Source organism: Haemaphysalis longicornis, unplaced genomic scaffold, assembly GCF_048455015.1.
Source record: "Haemaphysalis longicornis isolate Haplotype H1 unplaced genomic scaffold, Haemaphysalis longicornis Haplotype H1 scaffold_1, whole genome shotgun sequence".
Taxonomy (NCBI): domain Eukaryota; kingdom Metazoa; phylum Arthropoda; class Arachnida; order Ixodida; family Ixodidae; genus Haemaphysalis; species Haemaphysalis longicornis.
The window spans coordinates 156,809,142-156,831,551 of NW_027526203.1; the positions used below are offsets into that span (position 1 = coordinate 156,809,142).

Here is a 22,410-nt window from a genome sequence, read left to right on the forward strand (position 1 = left end):
TTATATCCCCTGCAAGCTGCGGAGAATGACATTTCCTTTGGTCAGCTTCCACTACGCTCGCGCTTCCAGCAGCAACAGACCATTGCTACATTGGTGCTCATTCATTTCCCTTGTTGTTACATAGAGCGTGATAGTGTTCAATTGTCTGGAGGGGGAAGTGAGCGAGCAGGTACGAAGTTGATGGTACGTGAAAGAAAAAAAAAGCCTGAATTGCATTGACTGTGCAATGTCAACAACAGAGGGTCGAACCGTTTCGGCATGAACCGGTAACCGTTATTTCTTTTTTCGGTTCAGTTCCGGTTCGGGTTCAGCGTGATCAAAAAATAACGGTTCGGGTTCGGGTTCAGTTCCGGCAAAAATACCGGTTCAGTTCCGGTTTTCGGTTCGGTTCGGTTCCGGTTCGACACCCTGATAAATACACAAAAAAACACCTTCAAAATGGAGCACCGGCTTCGAAAAGTAATGCCTAGTAGTGCGCCTTCATGCATTTTCCTGAAAATAAAAAGCACAAAAGGCATGAGAATGAAACAACAGTCATTACTCAACATATAAAAAATTAAGACGTGATGTTTGGGTTGACGAATTTATTGCCACTAAGAAAATGCAAAGTCGGTCAAGCGGGCAAGCGGTGTAAGAATTTTTACGCATGAATAGACAATTTTCGAATTTTCTGCCGCTTTGTTTTAAATTCCGTGCGTTTCGCTGAAACCTACAACTTGTGACAGCGGTTTCAATGTCGCGAACGGTGCGCAGTTTTTGCTTTTTTAAGCCTACGAGGTAGAAACATGTGGTAAGACGCCACTGCATCAGTCAGATGTGAAACTAAAAGAAGCTCTTTGGCGCCCTCCTGTCCATCTGCTCGTTCGGTCATGCGCGAACAGTTTTTTCGAAGGCCATGAACCGACTAGCCAGCAACCAAGTCTTATCATCTCCTCTACAAAAGAACCTCCACCATGGGACACATTTCCTAGAATAATGGTCAAGCCCATCCCGCGTCACATGGACCCGTCTTCAGATCCCGGCAGGCGCCGAAGTAGAGCCCTCCATCTTTCCAGCCCATCACATGACACATATTACACAGACGCCACGTTTACCGACAACATAGCCACAACTGTCACGGTAGGTCCACGTGAAGACATCATCCGTCAACACTGAAATGTACCTTCTTCTACAGCGGCTGAAATTCAAGCCATTGCTGATTAGATGATGCTGCAAACCCGTTCAACTGACCAAATTACCATCCGCACGGATAGTCAATGTGCCTTCAGAGAATTCGCAACTAACTCCTTAGCTGCACACGTTTACCGCGAGCTGACATGCTACATGGCAGCCCACAGTCACCTGCTCGTGTTTCTAGAATGGGTCCCTGGACACCAGGGAATTGTAGGGAATGAAAATGCTCATGCCCTTGCTCGTGCGAATCGAAACCCGAGCGACCCTCAACCCTGGACTGCAGTCCTAAGGAAGAACGCGCCGCCCATCGCAAGGCTCGGAGGCAACAGCTGAAGGATCTTCGCAGTTCTCGCCGCAAGCTTCCTCCTCTCACTTCTGACCCCACACGCCGCGAAGGCACTTACATCCGCCAGGCTCAGACTCTCTCCCCCTTCTTGTGACCTAGTTCTTCACTATATAACGACCAGAGATGGCACGCCCCATTGTCAGGTGTGCGGGGCCTATCCCGGCGTTAAGCACACTTACTGGACTTGTCCTTGTGCCAGGCGATCACCTCACTTTCTTCATCCACACATTTTACCATCCCACATTCCATACTCATGGGAAAGCTGGGCCGGTCCTCCGCCTGATCTTCACCCCATCCTATGGCCTCGCCTCCTTCCGCACATTGCCCACGTGCATGGCCCTGACACTGCGGAATACCCGCCGAAACGCATTCTAGGCCCACCAGAACCCCATTTTCGGCAGCCCGAACATGGGCCGCTTTCAGTAAAGTTTGATCTATCTCTCCTATTACAGGCGTAAAGCATTGCTTTTCCGCAGGAAGCAAGAAGGCTTTGCTTGTTCGACGGTATTTATTATGTGAAGGCATCCCGGTGACCCTTGTAAACGTATTTCTCGCAAACTGTCCTCGCTTCTACCATAAATAATGAGGTTACGTAGCATCGCTCCTTGATCCCAGCATTTTTTCCTTGGGGTTGACCTTAAAAGCGCTCCGTCCCCTTCACCAACTTCGTCTTTTTCTCATGCATGACGCCATTTCTTCAACAGCGAGTGCCAGCGTCGCAGCATGCTTCAATCGGCCGCTCATGCCAGCTTTGCCGGACCATTTAGCTGCAAGATGTTCCCCGATGCGCCAAACTGACCGCAGATTACCATATGGCATGAAAATTTTGGTTTGTGTATTACAACGCTTACACGAAGGAATGAACTTGCACTTCTAGCTCGACATCGTAGCTTGGCGTAGCTTGACGGTTTCCACTTGCTAAATATGCGCGTAAACCGCACACGTAGCGTTCGTCATAAAGGGTTTACCCACTCTCAAGATTCGACGATCTGAAAAAGTCCTTACGGGTATTTAGGTGTTGCAAGCCTCATCGACGAACGACGGCAAGCCATGCATAAGTACGGCGCGCTGACCGCCACCGGCATTCCACTGACGAGTGGTTTGCCACTGGCGGCGCTGTTCGCTGAAGCGACGGTGGTGCTATACAACGGCCGCCCGGTCCCTATGTGATTCGTGAAGATAGTGTTCCTTCATCTGCATTGAAAAACCAATATGTTTTCAAACAGACAGACAGACAGACAGACAGACAGACAGACAGACAGACCAAGAGTTTCGCGTTTGTGTAGCCCAAGAAGGACTATCTTCTTTAAAAGGCCTCGAACTTACCAAAAATTCTTTGGGTAATTCATGCTGCTGCCAGGTGAGCAGAGCCGTGTTCAAGCTCAGCACGGTGATTGCCAGACCCACAGGGGCTGCGGGTCAGAAAGCATGAGGAAGTGTCAGAAAGGGGCGGTACAAAGACTAATTGGTGCCGTAGACGCAGCTAAAACTACACTGGTCAGAGCCCACACAAGTCTCTTGCTTTGTTACGCTGTCCATTGGTAGTGGCACGTAATTTCTATTAAAAGTACGATTCGTCGTGTGGTTGTCAGCGCGTTTTCCATGGACGATCTTTGTGACGGAGCACAGCATATATTAAGACAGATAAATTAGTCCAATAATGTAGTATAATTGTTAATTAGACGTCGGAATCATGAACTTATGTCCATCGTTTTAACGTGGAATTTGCGATGCGTTCTTACATTAATGTAGCAACTTATCTGTCTTAACATTTCTGAGGAGGCAGCGCAGACGGATGGGACAGTCACAATACAGCGAGGGACCATGAGGCGGAATTTTTTTTATTTTCAAACCGTTTATTTACTCCGACGTGCAACGTTCATGCCAAACAAGGCTACTTTTTGCATCTAAATTGTTGCACCTACGAGTTTTCCTTTCAGGGCTGTTCATTTTTCGAAAACCGATGCGTAGTAATTCGACGTTTTGTCTAAATATAAAACCGATCCAGAGAAAAACCGTGCTGGTGACGTCTTTGGAGAATTTCGGATTTATTTTTTTAGAGAAAGAGATTTTTGTAGAAGTGATGCATCTCAAGAAATGCAAAACTTCTTTGGACACTTTCCTGTTGCTGCACGGCGTGTTCGCTACCCTGTGTCGGCTGTCTTTTCTTCGTCCTTTGGCGTGAATTACTTCCTCATGCACACTGGAGAAACTTCAGGCCCCCCAAATCCGGTTTATCACACTTTAAAAAAAACCTGCGACTTATCTACCGAAACCCTACATTAAACCCTACGTCATTATTAAAAGACGTAAAATATCCAACAGCGAGCGAATCGACGAAGGACGTGATCTGAACTGATAACCACCACTTCTGAAGAGCGCTGCCGTTTGGAGCGTGTCTTATACGGAGATGACACTCAAGTTCATGGAAGAGGCCCAGCAACGCGGAGAGGCGCTGATCTCCGCTTACGCGGGGATGGTGCTCAGTGTTGTGAGCTAAAAATGGATGGCGATAATGGCGGATAATGGGGGTGGAGCAGCAGAAAGTTTTTGTCGTTATAGGTTGGTTACATAGGAATGGTCTTGCCGTCCTCATCTACTAGTTTGACGGACAATATTATAAACTACGCATAGAGACATGTTTATTTAAAGAGAACACCTGTTTTTGCAACAGCCTTCCGAGGCCCCCGTGCACGTAGCTTACTCAGCACCCGACGTTCCTTCGAATTCTCGCATATTCTACGGCTCACTTCAAACTCTTTCGAGTTACAGTTCTGTGATCATTGCTGGGGAGTGCATCATTTCTCAAACAGGGTTAATGCTGACACACCTACTGGGACATTACTTCAGTCGTCTATTCTCTTCTCAATTGCAAAGGACAGGGGGCGTTATATTTTCTTTGATAATTTCTTGTTTTTCTTGCGTGAATATCCAATTATGGAGTAGAAATAAGTCGCCACAAGACTGGTTTAAGGACTAGTCTAAAGATTTAGGGGGAAGTTTTGTCAGCCTAGTTTTAAATCACAAATTGCGAGAATAAACTTATGCTATATAAATATTCACAAAATATTGTTCGCAAAAACCCCTGACTGCAGCACCGTCATCCTATACGTTTCACTGATGGTTGACGACTTTTCTGGTCCTATGCTTTACTGCCATTGAGAAGTTGTTTGGCCATAGTTAAGTCTCCTTTTACTTTTAAGTTCTTATACGTATTTTTATACGTGATTTTTAAAAGTAATTGCCATATGTGTGTGGAGTCAATAGTTCTCTTATTGTACCTTTTACGATCGTGCCAGTGATAAAGGAAGCTGAATTATTTAAAAACTAACCCAGTATTTTCGGATAAATTCGAGTGGATAGGCATTAAGGATGATGATTTGCCTCTAACATGGAAAGCGTTGCAGCACATGATTTTGAGTTAATCGCTTGACAATGCGTTACAAGCAACCGGTACAAAAAATGACTGCAAAAACGCCTCCAACTTGTGCATAACACCTTTTCGCTTTCAGAGTGGTCATTTTATTCCCGCAGGTGCCGTGTTTTGGAGACATTTTAAAAATTTTACAGGGTTGTGCCGCTGAGCCCAAGGACGGGGTTCGATTGCCGGCCGCGACGTCCCATTTTCTGATGGAGGCGAAAAGCAAACACGCCCGTCGGTGCGAGACACGTTAAAGACACCCTGCAGGTAGTGCAAATTAATCCGGAGGAACCCTCCACTACGGCGCGCCTCGTAGCCTAAGTGCAGCGCCGGGGCCTTAAACCTCACAATCAATCAATCAATCAATATGTCAATCAATCAATCAATCAATCAATCAATCAATCAATCAATATGTCAATCAATCAATCAATCAAGCAAGCAAGCAATCGATCAATCAATTAATCAATCAATCAATCAATTTTAGGGGCACTTTCATGGGGCACGTTTACTTATTAATACATGAATGGGCAATGGCTCTCCAAATCAAAACAAAACAAATGCCAGATTGCTCACAATGCCTAAACTGTTTCAGTTTTTAGAGCATCCGTGCACTTAGCGCAAGCAGTCACACATTTGAGGTAGTTAAATGCGTTCTTATACTGCCAGTTGAGGCAGCTGACCGATTAAAGGTTCCCTATTATCGCGCATGAATATGCTTCTTAGCGTGATGGCACTGACAGGCCTTTCCACGCTGCCTTATCGTCTGCTGTGCCTGCGGCGTAGTAGCGTGATGCTAAGCCTGATTTAAAAAGATACGCAAAACCGGACGTGACCATCCTATGCTTACGACGTGGCGCCGGGAGGAGAATCCAGCATTTGTTAAAAAAGATTTGCCTGCTCCGAATTCGCAATAATGAACACTGCAGTTCTGCCGGATCTTCGAAGGGTTGTCTTGTCAGCTGGTGGTCGCGATGTAATCACACCCAAGTTCCACCTCTCCTCCCTTTCGCCGTCTTTAGCTACCGCTGATTTCTCATTGCACCTCTTCTGAGCTGGTCTGTAGTTTCGAGTTCATGTTTTGTCTGCCTCAGCGATATATTGGACTACAAAAAGCGGCCAATATCTGGATGTGTTTTTCTAACCTTCACAGATGCACTCCCAGATTCAGTCTTCACCTGACAAACGTTCGCCATAACAGCCCCAAATACTCCCGTAACAAGCGTTTCTCTACCACATTTCTTTTCTTTCGTTTTCTGCAGTCCGAAACAGTCCGAAACTGCCCGGATTGCAGCGCAGCCAAAGACCGCGAGTTTCTGTTACCGGAGAAGGACAAGGGAAACCTCGCCTGAAGCCGATTTTCCCGACTTCATACAGTCGACTGCCGTATCAAAGTCCACGGGGACCGCAGAAACGTGCATTAACCCAGCTTTCAATTAAGCGGAAAGCGCTGTAACAGCCTTTCCATTAGTCCGCCGCACGTCTTCCTTCTTGATCTTGTTCGTAATCTCCACTCCCGTCGGCAGTTCGAGCGTATGCCCTGATCGTACAGACTAGTCGCAAAATTCGACGCCTGAAGTGCCCTCCATGCAAACTGCTCACACGGAGTTGTGTGCAACCAAGAAGGCTGAGGACCTGAAAAGAGAGGCAGAGAGAGAGAGAGGCGCACGCTGGCGCCAGTCGCGGCTGTCCTGCTGCTTTACGACTGTGCGCTGCCTCGGTTGCAGTGGCGCCGACATACTGCAGAGCACGGGGATGTTGTGACGCTGCAAAATTTTAAATTTGATCGAAATATGACGGCCACCATGATGTTTTTTATTCAAAATAACTTCCATTCGACCGATATACTGGGTTTTAGCGTCCAATTATTGATCGCTCTCTTCTATTGAATTGCACCGACAATAGCCGGGACCGGAACATCACCGAGAAATAACCGAAAATTATAATTAAGCGACTTCGAATTATCTAGAGCCGACAGCAAAAGAACGCGTAGCATCTGGGAACGATGGTCACCTGGCTGTAGTGTGGACAGGAACAAAGAGGCCTCAGGGCCTCGAAGCTCGTTGCCCAGTTCATCAATGCATGTGGCACTGGCGTAGAACGTGAAGTCGCTTCTCGCTCCGGCCTGCACGGTGACCACGACGTCGTCCCCTACGGGACTGACGTCGACGCTTCGTTCCTTGGGATCTAGGTCCGTGTGGTAGCGGTAGCCCAGCGGCTGGCCATTCCACGCCCTCGGAGTCGAGATCGCCACTGCGACTGAACCCACCTCAGACGAGGCCATCTTTAGATGGCGGGGAGCAGAAGGTGCTGCGGAAGGGGATATGCCAAGGTTAGTGAGCGCGTGCCCCGGTATGGATTCAGGCACCGAAGCCACCGTACTGTGGTAACAAATGTCCCTGAGAAATTGCATATAAATTATGTTCACGTCGTAGCATTTGTTAGCACTTAATGTTGGCACGCTTTTGTTGGCATTTGTTGGCATTCGCAGCATCGTCTTTTGTGTTGTTTATGCATTTAGGCGCTGTACTTTTGTCATTTGTAGATTAGATTTAACGAATCCCAACACACCTCAGCGGTGTCGGGATGTTCAGTAGCGCAACCCCATATTGTCCGATGCGGGGCAAAATTTAAGCACGGTGTCACAGGCATCGCGACAAAATGAGCACCACGGCAGCGCGAGGGCGCAACGCGACCTTAGAGAGAAAGAGCTTTGCGAACGCGCCTAAGACACGTTCTGTAGTAAGAACCAAATAAAAATGAAAAGCGGGCTTCTCCGCACTCGGCATGGGGTGGCCAGATTAGCAGGCGGCGCAACCGAATGAATAAATCGCAACTACTATACAAGACGCACCTGCCTACTCAAGCCGCTGGGGAAGACTGCGTATACTACCGGCGCTTACCGATACTTGTGGCGGAATGTTGCAAAACGGAAACTGTAGATACTCCTCGCAAGATGGAGAAAATCAGAGCGCCTGTGCGTCGTTGTATTTGAAGGAGCCATGAAGACAAAATACAAGTTGGGTTTATTAGAAAGACTGCTTAGTCCCGATAACAATGATACCAATATCATCGCAATCTTCGAACAAATCACGGAGATATTAAAGAAAACGTGTGAAGCAGCCGCGACCCCCTAGCCAATTTCCCGCAACTTTTCTATGACGTCACAGAACCTTGTTTGTGTGAATGGCGGCCGCCTAACTGACCTGTCGCGACGACACATGACTGGACGTCTGTAATGGGGCCTCTAGTTCCATTTGACCGCATCACTTGAATGCTGACGTGCAGTTAACGCACTGAAAATGATGTTTTATTGTTGGCCGGTATGACGTAATTCTTGCTCAGAACACGTCACTATGGCGAAAAATTTGAAAGTTTTTAAATACATCTTGCTGTTTTTTCGTTAAAAACATCTTTTGTGGCTGTAATGGAGCTGAGTGACATACTGAATCCTAGTTCTTTCAAATTAAACGAAGCTGTATTTTCTCTTCATGGCTCCTTTAAAGAGGTTGCGCTGCACACACCAGTCACTTTGGTTATTGCTCCCGCTTGACCAATTATCGATTCTCGTGGATCTATCTTAATTGCATATACACTAAAGTCTGTAGCCTACATTTTTTTATTTGCAGTTAGAAGCAGGATTCTGAAAGCCTAACTACGTTTGTAAACGTTTGCAGCTGGTATATATTACTCCCCTCTCCGCTTTTCTCCCGTAATCTGGTTTTATTCACCGCCGCGCCTTTCAATTGAACTTCCCTATCAGTAGTCGCGAATCCACGTCGTACTGCAGATCCATGCATCTACGAGTGGCACTACTGAGAAAGACTACCCGGTGTTGGTAGAAAACCAAGCACTCCCGACAGCACATTCTCTCACCACCGGTCATACCTTGTGAAGCTGAATTTCAAACTACGTATAACTCGTCCAAAGCAAGTGTCGCAAAGCTAACCTACTGGCAGTTAGCTTTCTATGCCGAATCTTCGAAGTGCATACACTTAAAGCAATTACCTTAAAGCAAAGCACCAACTCCCAATGTCAATGGCGGTTGTATTTAGCGGTCGCCCCATGTTTTTTTCTGACAACCAGTTTTGTTCGCGCAAGATTCGAACCAATAATCCAGCACAGCAGTATTATTGCTAAGAATTATTATAAAACAACAGCTTCCCCGTTTACAACTGAAATCGAGGCGCATTAAAGCAAAGCACCAACTCCCAATGTCAATGGCGGTTGTATTTAGCGGTCGCCCCATGTTTTTTTCTGACAACCAGTTTTGTTCGCGCAAGATTCGAACCAATAATCCAGCACAGCAGTATTATTGCTAAGAATTATTATAAAACAACAGCTTCCCCGTTTACAACTGAAATCGAGGCGCATGTGAACTGGGTAAGCATATACTCACGAGCCGCTTTTGTAAGTATCATCAATGCTTCCGCCCTTCCAAATCGCTGGTCTTGCTCGGCTAGGGCGTCGCTTGCGTAAAACGGCCTCAGTATGATGTCGTATCGCGTCCACGGCTTTAGCTCTGTGGCGTTAAAACTGGTGAGTTCGGGCTCCAAGGTGGTTTTGAAGGAATGGACTGTTGACTCCGCTGTCAGGATGTAACCAGCGAGCTTTTTCGGGGCGAGGCCACTGTATTCTGGACGGGTCCATGCCAGTATAACGGAGTTGGATGTCAAGGAGCCGCTGCTAAGTCCCAAGGGCTGAGTGCGAATCTTGATGTCGGAGACTGTGGAGAAAACAGACGATCATGAAATCACATGTTCATATTTCTGAATAGTTTACTACAGGACCAAACACGTGTGCGCATCGGCTCTACCGTGCCTCCGCCGAGTGTCTGTCATTTCGAAATTTTCAAGGTTGGGATACTCACAGCAATATTCCTACCACAGTAGAGGTGGCTCCCCTGCAAGGTGGCATTCATTGCGATGCATTGAACTGCATTCTGATTGCGACCTCCGGTTGTTGCGAAAAACAAAATTTCGCAGCATAATCAACCACGAGCAACATCGCCATACCGTATATTCGACTAAACGTGACCTTTATTGGCATCTATATGCTGCCATAGCTTTTTCCCATATGTGACAGAGCATGCAGGAGCAGCCGATGAATACAAGACACCATGTCCAAGCACATGCTTCCGCTTGGGATATACTTCTGCGGTTAAGCTGAGAAATAGATCGAGTCACAGACACACGCAAGCGTTGCATTCTCACCGTGGACTCCATGGACACGTCATCGATCCAGCCATTCTCCATAACAGCTCTCCCCTTGCCAAAAATATAGGTCTAGACTTACACAAGGACAGGCGATAAGCCAAGATCAATTTCCTTTGGGGAAAGTTAATGAAAACACAGTATACGCCGACAACGGGATGTTCTACAGAGCGAGGGCAACACTTGTCGTGGACTAGTGAACTACCGTGGCAATCGTCTTGTCTTCATGACCCTCCGGAATAGAAGGAGTGAAAATAGAGCCATTTTCGTGGCGATTTCCGTAGCAGAACTCCTGGATAGAACGTTAAACATCCTTGTACACTCCTAAAAGGCCGTGGGACCATTGGTTGTGCTCCGAATGCCTATACGCTTGCGACAAATTCTCTTACCCACAACGATGAACGTTCAAATTCCATTTACACCCAGACACTAAGGTCTTGAAGAGAACAACGTAGCTGAACAAGAACCCCGCGATCTCGCATACTGTGATTCTGTGACCACAGCTGCCTCCTCACCTCCCAGAAAAACAGGGAGCACGTCTGCTCATGCTGCGCCTGCGACCGCCATCCTCCCCGCGCCACATGGGGATCTCAAGCTCCCAAGAATCGAAAAATCTAAGCAGGATACAAACCACAAATCTAGATGGCGAAGTTATTCGGTAACAAACGTCTGACATTGACAGAAACCGTGCTGAATACGGGTAAACATCCACCTTCTTCCGTGCATCCTGGTCGTATCCAAGGGTATGCCCAAGGGAGAACAACTCTAACTATGCAATCGAAACATGGGAGGCAGCCCCCAACCAGCTCGCTACCACAAAATCAGCGTGAGCTGATTGAAAGTACAAGAAAAGAAGTTGCTGCGTGTGGGGCCTACTTTCCCTGTAATTTCACACATATTCATCCTATTCTCATCACGCCGCCTCGCCAGCTATATGAAGCAAGAGGCAATACAATACGATTCAATGACAGGCGCCCGACACGTATAAATGACGAATTAGGAATAAAGAACAAAAATACAACATTTGTTAGAAATTCTCCCCGGAAAATCATTTCACTGCAGCCACTGATATTTATTGTAACAAATTTTGACTGGGTATTTTTTTTTAATTTTGTTTAAATACGTAGCACTCATACACAAGGCAACCGTTATTGATATTTTACTGTGCAATGCGTCCGCTGTTTTTTACCCCCTACTGTGCCAGTCACAGTTTCACGAACTCTTTCTAAGCGGAGAAGGCAAGGAAACTGGAGGAAACAACGGGCTTACCGCAAATAGTGGAACTTTCATCCGCACTCTCGGACTCATGCTGGGCATCGATGCTCCACCGTGGTGGTGGGCAAGCCGGCGTTCCGTCGCAGACCATCACATTGGGAATTATTTTTCCTCCTCCTATGCACTGGAATCCGTAATCTTCAAACCCGTCGGAACCTGAAAAGAGACAGATTTCCTACGTGGGAGAATGGCTCGTACTGTTGTGGGTGCTTCGTCGCAACGACCTACTTCCTGCACTTCGAACTGAACCAAGAGATTTCATGGTACCAAAATTTTCACGCTGAGCGTTTAACATAAGTTCTTGTTTATAACTTGTTATAAGAATCAACTATAATATGACAACAATTTCATACGAAGATTAGGTTAGGCCCCAACAAAACCATAAGGCAACGTTATCTCAGAGATGCGAACGCCCTGATGTAACCTGAAACTGCCCACGTGCAGGGCGTACATAAGCATATCGTCAAATAGACTCCTAGCCCTCTTTGAAAATTACTTCGCCCCGACATGACCGTAATTAAGAGCTCCACGCCTATGTTTGGGCTCTGCACAACACACGCAGCACAGGATTGGGGCTAGCGTTCCTCCTGCACAAATGTACAGGTGCCCCAAAAAGTAAACGGAGAGCGGCTTCGTGAAATTAGAATAATTACTATTTAATGCGGCTGCCAGAATAAATAGAATATGTGCGGCCAGAGTGTATTTTAGAATGATTTTCTTGAAAAGTCACTTAGAGGTTGTTGGCTAGGAACATTGCGGAGAAATCCCCTCAAACTCTCCAGCCCATGCTCCGTTTACTTTTGGGGGCGCCTGCACATTCCTCGTGACCCCCTTCATCAATGCTTCTTCCCACTGTTTCTTTCGTAGCTAACGAATTGGTTACGAAAGCCGCAGTGCTTCAGACGTGGATGGCGGAACTTCGACATGCACGCCCACTATCAGCTCTGGCCGTATACGGGCCTTCGCTTTGACGTCAACTATGCTTTTGGTCACCTCATTTTCTGGCCCTGGTGAGACACGGCAACTGTGTCAGTAGAGCGCCTACTCCCCTTACCGAGCGGGGTCTTTCTTCCGCTTGTCTTGTCCTTATATTCCGCATCTAACATTACCTCACGCAAGCTTGAAAACAAACGTTTCCCTCGAGAAAGTACTTCTTGATTATGTCAATTCACCCCTGGCTTCTTAACTGGTGGTGGACCAAATCCCATCTCCATGCTTCCCTTACCTCAAACAACGACTACCGCCGGACCTGCACACCGGCACAACCATCTGTCAATGTGCCGCGATCCAGGTGAACAGTCAAAATAAATTACGTAGCCTAAAAGTCAATGACTCTGTCATGTTCGTCCCACATCATCTGGTCGCGCAGAGTTCCTCGAAGTGGCAGTTTGCCCAGGAAGAACACATTGTTACGCAATGAAGAATAAAACATAGCGCTCGCTGAAATGAACGTTTGTCGGGCCGAACTTATTCTCCGCAAGAAACGAAAGGAAAGCGAAGTGGCGAAGAAACAGGCAACGAAGGGAAGTGCACAGTCGAGCGCCGAATAATCGAATACCAGGGCGTCTGCTCTGCGGGCGTCTACCTCAGAACGCTTTTCCTTTCTCGAATCGCCCAAATCGACCGAGAACAATGTGGATCAAACTAGGACAGTCAAGTTATTGACGACTCCTTTCCCTATCAAACATGATTGGCCGGTGCGGCGTATTACAGAAAGAGCGAAAGGGCGCTCCGTTCGAAACACAGGGATAAGTAAAATTACCGTGCTCACGCTTTCGTAACGCAACAAGGAAAACGAATCACAGGCAGTGTGAGGTTTTATTACACAAATATACATTTCTGATAACTACAGCTTTGTCTTTTTGCAAGCGGAACTAATAAATTTCTACAAAATCTGGAATCTTGGGATATTGCAATTTATAGTAATCTGTGAAATTTTCAGTGTCTTTGTAGCAAATATGACATGAGCCGCAGTTGCTCACCGAGTGAGTGTTGAAATGTTTAATCATCTATTCATTGATTAGCGTCACCGTCGTTTTTTAAGGGTATGCTCTCAAGTAAGGTACTGATACCTAACAAACAAATTCAGACCATATTGGCTTGCATAGGGAATTCAAGTACGTGTAAGTCCTCACCCAAAACCATTCTGGAGCGCTGCGGCTTCACGAACTACTTCTTTTGACAGTTGCTTTTGTTAACGAACAATTGAGAGGCTGAAGTGTCTCGCACATAATGTGCAAAAATCTCACTTGCCGTGCGTATACCCCTGTTCTGAGTTCTTAACTGCAAATACCCGCGCTTTTTTCTGTTTTTCAAACGCAAGTTTACTGTTCAAATGTGCTATTTCCCTGACACCATACTCCTAGCTGATTTCGTCAAGCGGGATGTGGCTACGCACTTACAAGTTGGCAGGGGCCATTCAAAACATTCATGGCCAGTCTCACTTCATTAACTACTTTTGAGCAAATAAAAGGTGTTTATGAAACAACAAAAAACATCGATATAAAAATATAAATTGGTCTATTAGACCACAAACAGATCCGGCACAACCGTGTAACGTCTGCGGTAGGTTATGGAGGTGGGTGCTGTTTTCCTTCCTGGGACTGATAAGAGGCCTCAAGACCTTCTCCATAGGCAAGCACAGTATTATGCTAGTTGACCTGAAACTATCGTACACCCTTTGGCAAATCTTTTTAGGCAAATACTAAGCCTTTTAGGCCGCAAAGAATTCAAAGAATGAGTTGAACCTTTAAGTGGGACAATAATATTTTACGATAGCAAGAAAGAAAAGTGTTTTCTCTAGCTTTCCGGAATTAGGCCTCGCTCGGGACGTAAGCTTGCACATTCAATTTTTCGCGGCCTGTGCACTTTCGTCATGGCGTAGAAAATTTTGGGAAAGGCTGTACACACAGTAAAACCTCGTTAACTCGAAGTCTTAAACCCCACTTAAAACTTCGAGATAAACTGAGTTTTGAGTGAAGCGAAATGGCGAAAATTTGTAGCCAGGGGACTGAAAAAAGAGCTAGTATCGGCAACAAAAGCTCCACTGCACAGGGGCGCTTTCGTATTGAAGTTAGAATAATTCTCACGGAAAAAAAATGAAATTTTATTATCGCCGAGAAAAAGAACTGCGGGATGCGCCCCTGTTTTGCGTTCGCATTTGCCCCCAAAAAAGCTTTCTAGGGCTACGTCGCCTTAATGGCTGTTCACCGCCGCTACATTCTACTGACAAATAGAAACGCGTCATCACCCCCGCACAAGTGGCGCCACCCATGGGCCCACGGTGACGCACGCGTTATCACTTTCTCAACTCCCGCAGTTGCTTGGCACGTTGAATAGGAATTTACCGTTGACGACCCCGTTCATGCTTATTTCTCTCTATCTCGCTTTCTCGGGTCGTAGTTGGAGATAAGCGCTCGCACGGAGACCGTATCAGCTGACTGTAGCGTACATTGCCGTGTGTCATCTCAGTGGATATTTCGAGGTATCCGTGGTCCCCCCAAAAAACATTTCGGAAATAAAGGGGGCCGAATTCATCGGGCCTCTCGAACGTAAATGCACGGCGAGAAAATTTTTTTCGACTTAACCGATATTTTGATATATGCGCAAGTGAGGCGAAGTTATTGATATTAAATTCAGTGCGATTAGTTGAACCAGGTACTAAAAGAAAGAAAATTAATGATAGTGCATCACCTATATCGGGATATCGATGCACTACCGATATCCCATTACCATAAAATCATTGCATAGTGCAAGTGCTAATCGGATATAGCCTAATTGTTGATATGACGCTGCCCATGGTCGGCTACGGTCGAACTATTCTTGGGCTACACTCAGGTTATCAGCAAGAGCAAAAACGCCCGTGTGTACGATACTTCGGCGCACGTTAAACATCCCCAGGTGGTCAAAATTAATTCGGACCCCTTCACTACGGCGCGCATCATCACCTACGTTGCGTCGGAGCGTTAAACCCTACAATCAATCAATCAAATCAGGTTATGAGCAAAACATCCGTTTTTGAAGAAAAATGTGAAGCCCCTACCTAAAAACTGTTGTCTTGTATATTTTTGATGGGCCGAAGCCCCTTAGGGCCTGTGACTGTTGTAGTCTCCTCTCTTCGTCGTCGTAATCGTCGCCTCATGTAATCACGCTACTAAAATACCGGAAAGCTCATTTACGCCTCGCGCTAGAACGTAATGCGTACTCAAACAACACAGACCTACTCGTTTACGCCTAGTGCTGGCAGCGCTTCGTAACGGGTACTGAAAAAAACACCAAGACACTCGTTTCCGCATCGCACTAGAGAGCGTCGTGCTTCTAAGACAGGAGACTATTACAGCAAAGCTGTGTACTTCTACCCCCCAGTGGTTTTATTTTCGTTGGCAGAAACGCTAAGGCACCAGGAATACACTTATACACTGCATGCTTCGCCCCTACCCAGGTTTCACGTCAGTGGAGGTGGCCCGGGATTTTTTTCTTGTCCCAAAAACCCAACACGAAGCGGCAACGTCTGCATAGCTATTGCACATTTCAACGATTCTCCATTGTGAATTCTGGATTACTTTTTGGTGGGTGTCGGAAATGTCTCCGGTCGGCATTCAGTTACTATCAGGACTTCATTGCGTGGTTTGAATAGAAGTAGCCCATCAGGAAAATAATGTGCATGCAAACGATATATGCCTTCCTGAAACCTGACAGTTGACCTCAATATTCCGCTAGCGTGAGCGACGTCGAGAATTTCAGCCCTCAGAGCACGACTTTATCTTGCCAAAATTTAACAGCAGTGCTTATTTCTGTTGACATTGTGTGAAAGAGGAAGAAATGAATGTTTACTTCCCCTCCTGGAAATTTTTGGTTTGTTGAGCGGTACGACGCAGAATGTCTATATTTTACGCCGGAGCTGTTATAAGCTAACTCGCCCGTTTATTGCTTTTCTTTTGCGTGCGTAGACCGAGAAAATCCCCTCCCTTCCTTCTCACTTGGTCACACCATCTCCCTTCGGCCAGCTCTTCGCCTGCGAACTTGATATGTCGATAGAAGATAGCGTATATTACCTTTCCCAGCACTTCATTTGTGTTTGAAAGTGAAGCCGACTTTACGAAGATTTTTGCTAGCTCTGATGATGATGATTGATGATTGCTATTGGTTTCCCCTTTGTAGCGGAGTGATGACATGTCATCTTACCAAAAAGGACTAATATACCCATGATTTACACTCTCGGTTTTTTTTTTTTTTCTGTGTGCAAGCTCGCTTTCGCGCATTGCATGTTTGCTCTGAAGCGTACTTGCAGTAAAGCCTACTCATATTCACTTAGAGGGTTCCCCAAGGTTCAATTGTCGGGCCAGTATCGTTTATTATATATATTAACGGCATTGAACAAATACCACGAACACCAGACATCATATTGTATGCTGGCGATACTGGTGTATTTTTCTCTGGAAGGCAGTTAAGCAGTATTAATACGGCTGTTAATACTTGATTAGATGACTTCCCAACAGGGTTACAAGTGAATCAATAGCAGCTAAACACTGGAAGAACTAAATAACTAAATATGTAGCGTTCAAACCTAGAAATAAACCGGATGATTATAAAATCCAAAATCAGTTTCAAAAATGTGTTATAGAGCGTGTTTTTTTATACAAATTTCTTGGAGTTATTTTCGAAGAAAGCCTGAGCTGGACACTAGTATAAATAGGTTACGTGCAAACGTGTCAAGATTTATAGAAATGTTATATAACAGTAGAGGACTGGTTCCGAAAACTTTATTACGTCAACTATATTATCCACTGGTGCCATCTCACTTGCACTACTGCTTGTTAGTATTGGGTACCAGTATAAGGAACATGAAACAGATAACAGCCCTATAAAAACGAGCAGTTAGCTGCATTGAAAATCGCCATCACTAGGGACAAACATCACCTGCCTCCTCCGAGCATAAATTGCTAAGAATTACGCAGCTGTTTGAATTTAAGCTTTCAGTATGCATTTGTAACGAAATGAAACTTGATGAATCCGCCTTTTATATACACATCAACCTCCCAACACGGGCTGTACATTTAGACATAAACTACACAAACGCCGAATGATTAGGACAAATGATGGGACCCAGGCATTTTGCTGTTTAATGCCCATTTTTCTGAACAAACAGCCTGATATTCTGAAAACGGTACTTGAGTCCCATTCGATGCACGCCTTCAAACGCAATCTTAACAGTACTTATTTGCTCGCCCATGGAATGAACTCCGCTGAATTGGAACTGCTTTGTACACGGAGCGATTGTTGTTTTGCAGTTGTGTGTGTTTGTTGTGCCAAATAGTTTTTTCTGTTAAGTTCCTTGATATTGATATTGTTTTCTTTGTCTATGGTTGCAGCTATCGCTGTTAGCAATGCTTATGTACGGGTGAATGGTCCTTAAATAAATAAATAAATAAATAAATAAATAAATAAATAAATAAATAAGTAAACAAATAAATAAATAAATAAAAGCTGACACCACGCGGGAGACCTGAAGTTGCAGCGAAACTGTATTTAGTCCTCCTCGAGTGTAGTCGAGTACTCTTCATCTCCGTTAAAGACCTCAACCAACTCTTCTTCGTCTTTCATTGTCTGTGGGGCTGGTGGTGGCGATGGCAGTGGTAGAACTACCCGTTCGCAGTCCCTTCCGACGGCGTCGAGCGCTTGCGATGCACTCTCCTACGTACTATGTGTTCTCTTCATCTTCAGTAGTATCACCTTGTACTCGCTGTGGTACACCGACACTCTGAGAGTGGCGGACACAGTTTATCAACTTGAGCGGTGTCCATGTTTGCAAAGACGATGTCCATGGCCATTCCACAAGTTCCCCACTTGCTCAGGCAAACCATACGAAAGGCATTCATCATGTAGTCATCTAGCCACGTCTCTCGTTCGGTGTTCACGTTATAGTCGCCTACCACCAGAATGGGTCCCTGTCCCTGCCTGTACAGGTGTCGCAGTTTGATATCGATGAATTCCTTGGGCTTTTCTTGAGTAGCGTTAGGTGCAACGAACAGTGTAAGCATCCTAAAGCCGTCCGAGGGAGTCAGCCGTTTGACTCTCGGGTACTAAGTCACGCTCGTAGCCGAGTGGGTAAGACGACTGACTCTAACTTCCTCGTTAAAAAAAACAAAAAACAAGCATCGAAACCGCATTATGCAGATTAAGGCACCTGTGAACGATTGGACCCTCCCCATTGTTTGAAGGCTATGTTTGAAGATTATGTTTGAAGGCTAGACAGTACTAGTGTCACTAAACAGAGCAGTTCTCGCCCAAGACGCGGAGTGCACGCGCCAGGCTAAGCAGGACCCAGCATTTGCCGCCAGAGAAGCCGAGCGGTAACGACAAGTCCGCCGAGATGACGAGAAACATTTCATGCCCTGCCCCATCAGAATTTGTAGTAGTTTACAAAAGCTTCGCTGGACATTCACGTTTGCGGGGGAGGATGGCAGCCTTTTTTTGTTTCAAGTCGAAAAGTTTTGTGTACAAATGATTAAATCAATCCCTGAACAAATTTCTCCCGTGAATAACAGTGGCCCGGCACGTTTTATATTTCGTTAGGCAGTGTGCAGCGTAACATCGTCTTTATAACCTAATAAAAGCTGTAAAAATGTGTACAAAGTACGCAGAACCTTCCTATTGCTTCACCCCCAAGCCTATTGTGAGACTAAGTGGGAACTGCCAATGGCTTGCATAACATTTCTCGGTTCATTTCCCATTCTCCAAATTCTTTTTTTAAAGCGTGCCGTATATATTTATTTTTGCAGTTTTCCCGCAAAAAAGGTTTCGCCACTATCGTAATATTCCCCTTTCTATAAGGGTCAGAAACTTTTTTCTTCCTCTGGAAATCTGTTACTAGAAGGAATTGTGTAGTGAAGGATTTGACCATAACTTTTTATAGTGAAAGCAGAGGTGGTCGAGCACAGGGTCTGAGAAGTTTCGCGTTTAATGACACTATATCTCTGTTGAGGCCATCCTTGCATAGAGGGTTTTTCATGTCACACAGAAGTTTCTCACTTTTAATAAAAAATCATGCACCCTTCCGTCTAACCAAGACGATGGTTGAACGCGAAGCTTTCTCGTGACCGATTCTTTGGCTGTCGTGTGAGTCTGGACTTAGCTTCGACCATGTCGAAAGGGAGCAATCGTTTAGACGCCGGCTTCATAACGCCAGGGACCCTTGTTCAATTACGGCCACCGAAGCGTTTTTAGATGCAACGCATCTCTTCAACTCGCCTTGTCCCGCGTCGTTGTCGCGGCGTAGTCCGCATCCCTCCCCCATTATCCTCGCCGCGGCAGCTGCGCCCTCCACCGCTCTCACCGCAGCGCCATCTGTGCGTCAGCGCGGTCAGCGCGCAGCTTGCACCACGGCCTCCGCGATCGGCTGCCGGCGGCGCGCCGTTGCAACGGCGCGCCGCCGGCAGCCGATCGCGGAGGCCGTGCTTGCACTCGGCTGCGCTCGCTCCCGTCGCCGTGCCAGCTGTGCGTTAGCGCGCAGCTTGCGCTCGGTTAAAAATTTACACCATCTTCCCGCGAGGGGAACCATGGGGTAGATGCAACGCATCGGGGGTGAAGATTCTGCGTAAATAGGATACACAACAACAGCAATCCACACGCTGACATCGCTAACATAAAGGAAACGCAACGGCAACCCCCGATGCGTTGCATCTACCCCATGGTTCCCCTCGCGGGAAGATGGTGTAAATTTTTTCTTTCACTTCACCGACCATCATTGATCATCAACGTCAGAGAAAGTTCGCTTTCCTTCAGGGTGTTTTCGCATTACCGACGCCATCAATGGGAACAATAAAGTTTTCCTTTATTAACAGGTGTTCTTGTTTAAACCCGTATTTGCACGAGGGTGACGTCTGGAACCTTTAGATGAAGAAGTGCCCCAGAGTACTGAATTGTAATTTCAAACCTTCGGCCTTGCTGGCTTGCTTGGGCCTTGCAAAATGGTCTTACTCAGAAGCAGCCGTTCTTACAAAAGAAACAATTGATAGTTGATCCTTCCAAAAGTTGGTATGCTTTATGGGATCTCTTCGTGCCCTTTTAAAGGGACCATGAAGACAAAACCGAAGTTGGTCGGGCTAGATAGACGGCATCTCCAGAAAACAAATATACTCGTCTCTGGGGCAGCACATTGAAAATAATCGCGTAAATACCGTATTTACTCGCATAATGATCGCACTCGCGTAATCATCTCACCCCTGAAGTTCGTGAAAAAACGAATTTTTTTATTTCCCGCGCAATGATCGCACCCTGAACTTGCCGCAGCCAAATTTCGTATGTGTGCCAAGTTTGATGACTATGGTTGTGCTTACCTTTGTTTCCTCCTAGAACTCTCCGCAAACTTGCTCGGGAGATCACGCTATCCAAATGGACCACCCAAGAGTTCACGAGCGCTCGTATTCATGCCCTGGACCCCCACCTCCAGCGCCCCCTTCTATTAGGCCTCCCACGATCTGATGCAACCATTCTTTGTCGTCTCTGGAGTCGCATTCACAAATGCTTACTCCTATTTGATTGGAATGGCAGCCAGTGAGGCGTGCGAAGTCTGTGACACACCAGAGACCATACGACGTGTCATCTGCGATTGTCCACGGTTTTCATCCGAACGCAGCCAGCTCTCTGCGACTCTACGAAAATTAGACTCTCGGCGCCCGTTCTCTGAGGAGACAATCCTGGGCCACTGACCTTCTCCGTCGTCTGCGGACAAGGCGACAAAAGCGCTCCTGTGTTTCCTCAAAACGACGCAATTGCACAAAAGACTGTATCGCAAAAGACTACCCGCTATGAACTCTGTGAACTTGTTTGTCTATAGTGTCCTACCGCTAGGCTCACCACACTGCTCTATGTCTGTCCCTTTCCCCTTCTTTTTCTATTTTCCTCTTTTTCCTCATTGTTCCCCTTTCCCCCGTGCAGGATAGCATACTAGGCCGTAGCCTGGTTAACATTCCTGCCTTTCCTTTACTTTTTCTCTCTCTCTCTCACTAAATGCACATAATGTACTCACGAGACATATAAAAAAACGCGCTCGGCTTGCTGCGTCGGCAGCCGTGTCTTCATGTCCCACACTGTGACAGCAGCAGCCACTTATTGGTCGACCGGTTCTCACCTCGCAGCAAACTCGTTCCGGTGCGTTCCGTAATTCCGTAATTCCGGCGCGTTGCGTAATGAAAACACTGCATTTTGCGTAACTCAGTGGTCATTCGGTGGTCGGTGGAGTTGTTATGTTTTTATTTGTTATGTTGATTATGTTCATGAGACTTCTCGGAAACATTCTGACCTGCAACTTGCGTTTTCTGCGCTGAAACTTTTTTCGCAAAAAATTAACCTCGCGTAATGATCGCACCCCTAAATTTGCATCATATTTTGGGGAAAAAAGTGCAGTCATTACGCGAGTAAATACGGTAATCAAAAAGTGAAGCTGTCGGTCGCTCAGCAAAGATGGCGTAGACGGCGACTGAGCGGACGTGCCAAGAGCAACGTGAACAACAACAGAGCAAGTACAGCCCCCAAAAGCTCTCAAAAAAACATAAAATCTTTCTTTGCATGTAAACTTTCAGAATTCATCCACGATTATAAATGCACAGGCATAATTCAGGCTGTTCGGACAATGGCAAGCTGTCAAGTCGTGTCGCCGGTGGCGGTTGTGATGGTCATTGCAGCTTCAGCGTAGTCACATGCCTGTTACCTCCTTGTCCACTTCTTGACGGCAAGTATAGCGCGTCGGCCTTCCACGGTTCCGCTCTTCTGTGGACCCTAATTTGGGTCCGATAGAACAAGTTTATTGGTCCCTCACGTAGCCCTGTCTGGCCAGACAAAGTTGTGCACCCAGGCCGGCGGCCGAAGCTGTGTGTGTGTTGTGGTCGCGTTTGCATCACAATGCGTGGCGGCCGCTCTTCTGATAGAGGCGAAAAGCAAAAACGCCCGTGTGTACGAGATTTCGGCGCACGTTAAAGAACCCC

The 22,410-nt window shown here is 46.4% G+C and overlaps 1 protein-coding gene across 1 annotated transcript in view; it reads right to left on the reverse strand.

Moving 5' to 3' along the window:
• Positions 1–22,410, reverse strand: part of LOC144166811 (phosphatidylinositol phosphatase PTPRQ-like) — a 45,575-nt gene that overhangs the window by 19,015 nt on the left and 4,150 nt on the right. Inside the window, exons 2-5 of the mRNA XM_077696303.1 lie at positions 11,420–11,581; positions 9,337–9,663; positions 6,951–7,247; positions 2,846–2,931 (exon numbers count right to left, since the gene is read on the reverse strand). Coding sequence (XP_077552429.1) covers positions 2,846–2,931; positions 6,951–7,247; positions 9,337–9,663; positions 11,420–11,581 — 872 coding nt within the window. The remainder of the gene's footprint in view (positions 1–2,845; positions 2,932–6,950; positions 7,248–9,336; positions 9,664–11,419; positions 11,582–22,410) is intronic.